This window comes from Limulus polyphemus, unplaced genomic scaffold (assembly GCF_000517525.1).
Source record: "Limulus polyphemus unplaced genomic scaffold, Limulus_polyphemus-2.1.2 Scaffold1056, whole genome shotgun sequence".
NCBI classification, from domain to species: domain Eukaryota; kingdom Metazoa; phylum Arthropoda; class Merostomata; order Xiphosura; family Limulidae; genus Limulus; species Limulus polyphemus.
The window spans coordinates 192,526-201,252 of record NW_013666666.1 but is presented as its reverse complement, the minus strand read 5'-3'; the positions used below and the strand labels follow the sequence as shown (position 1 = coordinate 201,252).

Genomic DNA, 8,727 nt, shown 5'->3' with positions numbered 1-8,727 from the left:
AGATGAGAACTTGGTGATATTACTTGATACAGTAAGCATTACAGATGAGAACTTGGTGATATTACTTGCATTACAGATGAGAACTTTGTGATATTACTTGATACAGTAAGCATTACAGATGAGAACTTTGTGATATTACTTGATACAGTACATATATCTTTTTCACCATGGTATTAACAATTAATGGAGTCTATCCTGATTCAAAATAAATGTTAATTCTGCCAACATGGACCATTAAAATAAAACCAAGTGTCTGTTTTGGATATTCACAATTAATTTTGAACAGATAAACTAAAGGGACAGCAGCTAGTCAACATAAACCACTTCCAAATCTTGGTCTTATCTCAACCGATTAGTGCTATTCGACTGTCTCACTCTGATAATGCACCAATGATTCTAAAATGTGGAGCATGATTATGTAGCAGTAGGATGTAAACCATGGACCATAGTTTGCACATTTCAACAGGTAACCACAAGTTTACAATCTGACCCCACCCCAAATAAAAAGATATCCTCCCTCAACTTCAGAGTTCAAAGTCTTGTATTACTCTGCAAATTAAATAAAGAACCAATAAAACTAACCTGTTCAACCTTTGTCTGAAATTCTAGTGTTTCCTGTGTCATCAATTGCAAACTGTTCTGAAGCTCCTGACTATTAGAATAACTTTCTGATAGTTTGGCATGAAGGCTGAAAAAAAAGTTACACAGAAGGAAAGTAAAAAACAAAAGAGTCTAAAATCTTAGGGGATTTACAGTTAATTAATTTTTTCAGTGTAAAAATTGCAATATTCTTTTTTAACTTTTTTTATGCAAGGGGGCCAGACTAAAGTCACTGAATGACAATCATTGATCAATCAATCATTCAACACACTCTTAATTATCACGAGTGGTATTAGAATTACTGTTTACAGTTTTGAAATTTCAGAGTTGCTTGAGGTATTAATGTATTTTTATATATATATGCTGGCAGCATGAAGGTTAACATTTTCTTAAATTGAAAAAGTATTTCTAATAATACTTACCTCCTCTCACACTACAGCTATTACTCAACTGCTAGGGTTTCTTCCTTTGCCAATCTAAGTATTGGTCTGATTTTTTCTCACTTGCTCCAGTCTTTTATACCCCACATAATTGCACTTGGCAATATTTGTCTTATGACACTCTCCACCTATGTCAATGCACCCTCTATCCTGGTACTGTATATAAGCACCTCATTCAGATGTTATTATTACTTTTTTGAGACCGACTCAATCCGCAGTCTCTAACACTGGCTCTTAGTACAGGGAAGAGTGTGATAGGAGGTAAATATTAGTGGAAATACATTTTTGATTTAAGAAAATGATAACTTCCAAATCATACTTACCTCTTCTCACACTACAGCTAGAATCCCACACTGATAAAATGAAGGGGCTGGTGAGGACATTATCTATACAGAATGTGTCTGCATAGACCATAGGCTTGCCAATAGAAGATTAGCACCCTAGTAGGGGAACTGCACTACATTCAGAACAGGTATGCTCTTCACAGAGAACCTAAATCATGCACTGTGGGTTGACTATGACGTAATCTGTCATCACCATTGGCCAGGCTCCAACCAGGTAGCAGAGGTACCATTGCTAGGGGTTGGAATTATAGGGCCATGGCAACTAAATCTTATGTTGGTGGTTAGGGCATTTGGACTGCAATATATATATATATACACACACATGTGTGAGTGGATCCCAATCTATAGCTACAGAGTGATGCATTCCAAGCCACAGAAATCTCAACGAGAAGGTAAACAACACCCAAGTGGACAAACCCTCTCTTTAACCTTATGAAATCCGAAAGGCAACACCCTAAAGGAATTATGAACACTCATCCTCACTCCCCAACCACGTGGACAAGGTAAATTACACTTGCTCCCAGAATTATGGGGAGGATGTGGAGCAAACTGTGCTCAAACAAGGACCCAGAATGGAACCACTCTGCTTTCAGAATTACGAGGAGACAATGGACTTTCTTCCATGAACAATGTATTGAACCAATACTGATCAAAAAAGAAGGGCCACACTCAACCCAACTGGATAGTTGAGCATCAAATCTGAACCAGCATTACGAATAGGGGTCCCGGGAAGAATTGCCCCCAACTTTGCACTCTTCTCTAAAAGTGGAGGAAATTCACCCAAACACTCTGGGGGAATAACTTTCACCCCCCCCCCTCGTGACTGGAAACTGGGAGTGGTAAGGACTCCCTAGCTCCACTAATAGAATACGGGGGGGTAATGCGCATTGGGGAGTTCTGAAGAACAATGCTCTGGAAATAGTGCAATAGGTGAACCAAATTCCCTAAATTTTTAAAAGCAAAACAACCCTGATTTATTCAATCCAATGATCGGCAGGATCCCCGTATGCTTTACTCATGATAGTCCATGAGTGGCAGTCCAGCATAGTACCATAATACCACCCAGTCTGCCTCTATTTGGTCTTATGTAACACCTCATTTCTACAGAGCCTGTTGCAACCTAGATAAAGTATATTGTGTTAATGGTTGTTAGTGCAGAATTGGTTTGATAAAAGCACACTTGCCTGGGCAACACTCACCACAGAGAGGGATCCTGTGGAAAAGAGGTAAGGGACCCTAGAAAGTAAAGAAGAGACAATATTAGTAATGAATATACATATCCCCTTTATAATCTAGCTAATGTTGTTAAGATAGCTACAAGGGGGTAGTCGAAAACCCTCAGAAGAAGATACTGCCAGATAATGTAAATAATGTAAGATAAAAGCATTGGAGGAGATCAACATACCAGCAAGCAATTCAACCAGGCTGCTAAGGACATAGAAATGTGACGATAGAGACCAGAATAAGCAATATGGATCAATATTTGTTCCCACCATGTCAAAGTAACCGGGAATAAATACCAGGAAACTGAAGGATCCCAATGAATAAAAAGTCACTGTCTAGCACCTCTAAAGGCATTAGTGTGGGCAACATAATTCTTCAAGGCTCTCACTGGACATAACAAATGATCAGGATCTGATTGGTCATAGAGGTGAGAAATAGCAATCAGATGAATCGGTGAAAAGGATTTATTCCCTTCCCTGGCTACCAGTGTCTTAGGTAAGAAAGACCTGTCTGGGTATAGGAGGACGTAGGTAGAATGATAAAGCAACCTCTGCACATGCAGTGCAAACAATGCTAATCAGCGATGTCCACAGGCCAGGAACAATAAAAAATAAACCATAAGGGAAAGGTAATACATGGTATATGAGGCTAAGGGCTCAAACAGACATTGAGAAAGAGCATGTAATACCACCTTAATAACCCAGCATTGGGGACTCAAATAATGTTTTTCTCTTAGAGTATCTAATGGTAGTCAATAAGGCCACCTAAAATAAGGCAATTGTGGAAGATGTGAAACCATGTCAAAAAGCCAGGTCAAAAAATGAGCTATGTATGGTTGGCATTTCTGGACAAAGTGGGTTCAACCTCTTCAAAATACACTGTCAATATTTGTGTCATTTCCTTTGATAAATGTCCAACATGGGACTATGCAAGGACTGAAACAGATACGTGACAACCTCAGAAGTTAAACCCTGATGCCGTACAAAGGACCTCCATGCATGAAGCTTGAGTTTCGGGATGGCTGGGTATATGATGTTGCATCGTGGAAGATGCGAAACCCTTGTCAATGAGCCAGTTAATAAAACGACCTATGGTTGGCACTTCTGGACAAAGTGGGTTCAACCTCCTCACAATACACCACTGTCAATATGTGTGTCATTTCCGTTGATAAATGTCCATTGTGGGACTATGCAAGGAATGAGACAGATACATGGCAACCTTAGAAGTTAAACCCCGATGCTGTGCAAAGGACCACATAAGTTACTTCATGCATGAAGCTTGAGCTTCGAGAAGGCTGGGTGTACAATGCTGGATCATAGCTGCCTCAACAGAGATGGCCAAAGAGGAAGTGGAAGAGATGGACTCTCTTGAGGGTACCTCAGAAGCAGAAACCATTTGAGCTGGCCAATCCAGTGCTACCAACAGAACACTCCCGAAGGTTCCTCAGAAGTGAAACTAGGGTTGAGCTGGTCAACCCAGTGCTACCAACAGAACACAACAAAGGGTTGAACGAATCATAGCTAGTACTCTGGGTAACATATGAATTGGTGGGAAGGCATAGGGGTGCAATCCCATCCAGTCATAACTTAATGTATCTGTTGGCAATGCCAGAGAGAGAGAGAGAAATAATAGAGACCAAAATGCCAGTAGTTGAGTGTTCCAATGAGTGGCAGATGCAACGATCATCTGTACACCAACCTGAGAGCAAATCCAATGGAAACTTTCGCAATACATTATCCATTCTGTCGGAAGAATCCGGCTGTGTCAAGACAATTGATCTGCTACCAAATTCATCACTCCCAGAACATGGCAAGCTAGTAGAATGATATGATGGGAGTGGGCCTAATAAAAAAGATCCAAGGTTTAAAAACAAAGAGGCCTGGACCAAGTGCCCCTTTGATGGGAAATGTAAGACCCCACTGTGGAATCGTTGGAGTGAAGCATGAGGATTTTTCCCCTTCAACAAGTTCAGACCTTGAGACATCATCCTTTAACAGCAAAAAGTTCTAAAACACTGATGTGTAAAAAAAACCTTGTTGTCCATCCCTAGGCCCTGGAATTCCTGACTGTTGAAATATGCACCCCATCCCTGAAGTAAGGAATCCGTGAAGAGCTGGATTTCAGTACAAGGTGGTGGCAGAGGAACACCTATTGTAGTATAGTTCAAATCTAACCACCACTCAAGAGCAAAGATGTTGATCCTGAATAAGGAGATTGGGGAATCCAATGGATCACTGTTCATGATCCATTGGTCACATAGAGACCACTAAAGGGATCTCATGTGCACTCATCCCAAAGAAACTGTCTGTTCCATAGCATGGAGCCGGATGGGAATTAACTGAGTTCGATTGAGATGCGTGTTGGAAAAGGCACCCAAATGAATGATATATAGTGTTGGAGTGAGAATAGATTTCTCAGCTCTGATAATAAAGCCTGCCTTGGTTGCTTCTGAAAGTAGTATCTGGGTGTGACATTTCGCCAATTGATGAGATAGTGCCAGCAGTAACAAGTCATCCATGGTGTGTGCACAGGCCTAGGGAATGGAGGTGATGAGAAAAAGCTCATACGATTCGGCAGAACACATGTGGTGCCGATGCTAGTCTGAAAGTCAGAGCCCTGAACTGCAGCACCTTATCCCCGTGCTAAAATGCAGATAGTGGCGGAATGACTCCACTATGGGAACGTGCAGACAGATGTGGGCAACATTGAACTTGGTCATCCAGTCCTGGTAAAAATGCAAATTCAGAGTGACTAATAACTCTCTTGTGAACCTTGGAAGATCTAGGAATTGATTTTGACAAGAAAGATCAATGACTGGATGACAATCTCCTGCCTACTTGAACACAACAAAACAGATGAGAATAAGAACTGGAACAACTCTCTCCACTGCCCCCTTAACCAACAAATCTGTGTATCTGCAGGAAGCAGAAACACTACAGGATGGGTGGATAATGGTGGTGAAGATGTTAACTGAATGATTAATCCTGATGCAAGGACCTTATCCATGGATTCATGGTAAAGGCATATGGCAGTCACTGCCACTGGTAGCATTCTGACCAAGCAGAAGAACCTCGTGGATATTGGTGGAATCTATTCTGGGTACCAATTGATCGAGACAACAGGAATGAATGCAGATGAGTGACATCAACCCTTGATTCCAGACTCTGGAATGCCTGCAAAAATCGAGGATTAGAGAAAGTGGGCCTCACATAACTCATGGAGGGCAGCAGCTGGTAGACAAACACCCTCCAAAAATGCCTCTCTACCCAACAACATATCAGCCAAGAGACTAGGGAATGTGCAGTAGCTGACAATCAAACCAAGTCAGATGCTAACATTTGCCCCAACTCATCCTCAAATAGGTGTGGTGATCACTGAAATGCTTCCAACAAAAGTTGGAGGGATGATAAATATCTTAGCACTGTAGTTAGTATCAGACGAATCCTAGAAAATTGTGATATATTCGGATGGACCACAGACTCCATTCTGGAAACCCATATTTCCAGGAGTGGGTCTATTTGTTGAGAGTCTAAATACATGTCCACCTGGAGGTGGTAGGCTAAAGCATGTTGTTCCAACAAACATGGTGAACAAGGCATAGCTGTCCCTTCATGTAACTGAGCCGTAAGATTATCTGCATGAACTGCAATATCAAGGGATGTAGGGAGAACCAAGTATTTGCCCTTCCACCATTCTGCCATCAAGAAAGGCGTAGACTCAAAAGCAACCAGGGAAAGGCCCAAAACATCATTCATTCAATTTACCGACTGAAGAAAAAGAGCTGGGAGTGGCTGTACCAAATGGACATCATGAGAAGTTAAAAGAGTAAAAGAATGTGCTGGAAAAAGCGAATTTAGATTTTCTCCAGAATGTCCAGGATCACCTGCAAGTGCAGCCTCGGAGCCACCCTGGAGAAACAACACCAGACCAAATATATCTCTCCATCTCACTACAAATAAGGTTATGAACAGCCTCAACTGAGAGTGACTCTCTACTTTTGAGTGACACTAGATATCATAGGTGGGATAGGAGAGATGTGATTTGTCTCCTTCCCGGAAACAGTAATCTGAGAATTCATGCCATATATTGGCTTGTCAAACAGAGACTTTTTTTTAATGAAAGTCAAATAGCTAACAAAAAGAATGCTCAACATATCTACAATGGTCATAGTACAGAGAAACCTGTTAGTGAACGCTTTGTCGAGAAAAAAGTGATAATATTATCTGAATGAGGTGCTTATATACAGTACCAGGATAGAGGGCACATTGATGCAGGCAGAGAGCATCACGAGATATATATCGCCAAGGAAAATTAAGTGGGGAATAAAAGATTGGAGCAAGCAAGAAAAAATCAGATCAATGCTTAGATGGGCAAAGGAAAAGAAACCCCAGTATTCGAGTAATAGCTGTAGTGTAAAAGGAGGTAAGTAGTTTTGGAAATCTGTGTTTTGAATAGAAAATGCAGAATCCTGTGTAGAGGTAAGATCGAAAAATATATTAACTATGCATATTACTTAGAAAAGTACTGACAATTTTAAGGAGTTAATGAACACATTTACTAAGTTGTACAGAAAAGTACCCAAACACATTCTCCTTAATAGCCACTGCAATGAAAGCTCATGAACAGTAAAAATATTAAATCACTGAATATGGACAAAATGCTACAGTAAATCAGTACTGTATACTTCCTACATATCTATTCCTATGAGACAAGAACATAAAAATTTTCTACTAATTTATCAAAAACTTATGAACAAATGCCAAATGGTTGAAAAATGCAAAATAATGGTCTTTCCATCATGCATCACCAAAAACCAGTAAATATTTATCAAAGAATAATGTTGAAAAAATAATCCTGGAAATGAACATGGCAGAAACTAACCTATAGCCTTACCTTTCGATGTCTTGGAAAGATGGAGCTGAACAAAGTTGCTTTTCCAGCTTCTCTTTATCCTCTTGAAGTCTAAATTATAAATATATGTTAGTACTAATCTTATGGACCAGTAAATATATATAATGTATGTACATATATATAACTAGGTATGGTACTGCTTAGTATATAGGGATGGGTTGAGAAAAAAATGGTTGCCGCATACAATCTATTAATCTATGATGCTTACAAATAACTGCTAAAGTTAAGTTATAGCCTTATCTAAGCACCTAATTGCCACTTCACTTGTTTCACAGCTTGTGAGACTCCCAATATCATTGAAAAGTGTTGCTAAAGTGGAGAACTGGGAACTAGCTAAAGAGTCAAATGTTCATCTTTCTTTTCTCATGCTAGCCAAAGAATGTGTGAAGTTTTCACAATGGCTTTAATATGACAGGAAAGCATTTTAAGAGTACTTGGGAATAGGCTATTACTAAGCACGGTACTGCTTAGTATAAGGTAAAAAAATCATAATTCTGGTGTAAACTATGTTATCATTGCACCTTGAAGATAGCTTTCTCACAAAATGCTGTTGTTCCTTTAAAAATAATAATAATAAATGAACATTATATGACTGTGAGGTAGAATACTCAATACTTTGTACACCATGCAGTCTGTATCTTTAGGGAGCCAACCCCTATATTATGTATGAAGTGAAGAAGTAAAAAAAATCAAAACAAATAATATTAAATTTTAATACACACATTCATAGAACACATTAACTTCCAGTCAGGGGAAAAAACCGTCAGAAAATAATAAAAAACATTTTGTAAATGTAAAATGATGTAGGGATGGCAGTGCCAAAATGAATGCAAACATTAATATAGAAATGATACAGCTTTACATTTTTCACACGTTCCTTAACATTAAACCCCAAGAAGTCAATATTATGACCAGTGATGATTAATAATCTTTGTAGCAAATTGTATGGTACAATATCAATATCCGAGGTCATTCTAAAAGAACAATGAAGAAACTGACAAAACTGATAAGATATTAACAATACACATTACCATTGAATTATAAAAATAAAATAAAAAGTTTAATTATCATTCTACTTCAATGAAACTAATTAAAAAAAAAGAGGGTAAACAAGTAATAAAAACTATTTTGCAAAAATTAAGTATGATGTAGGAATTGCAATGGCAAAATGTACAGAAACAAGGTAGGGATGAATACACAAAAACCAT

The 8,727-nt window shown here is 39.0% G+C and overlaps 1 protein-coding gene across 2 annotated transcripts in view; it reads right to left on the bottom strand.

The window, feature by feature from the left end:
- The window catches only part of LOC106461907 (early endosome antigen 1-like), a 185,333-nt gene that overhangs the window by 123,429 nt on the left and 53,177 nt on the right, over nt 1-8,727 (bottom strand). For both annotated transcript variants that reach the window (XM_013921774.2, XM_013921775.2), the window contains 2 exons: nt 7,502-7,570; nt 583-688 (listed from right to left, as the gene is read on the bottom strand). In XM_013921774.2, the coding sequence (XP_013777228.1) occupies nt 583-688; nt 7,502-7,570 (175 nt within the window). The remainder of the gene's footprint in view (nt 1-582; nt 689-7,501; nt 7,571-8,727) is intronic.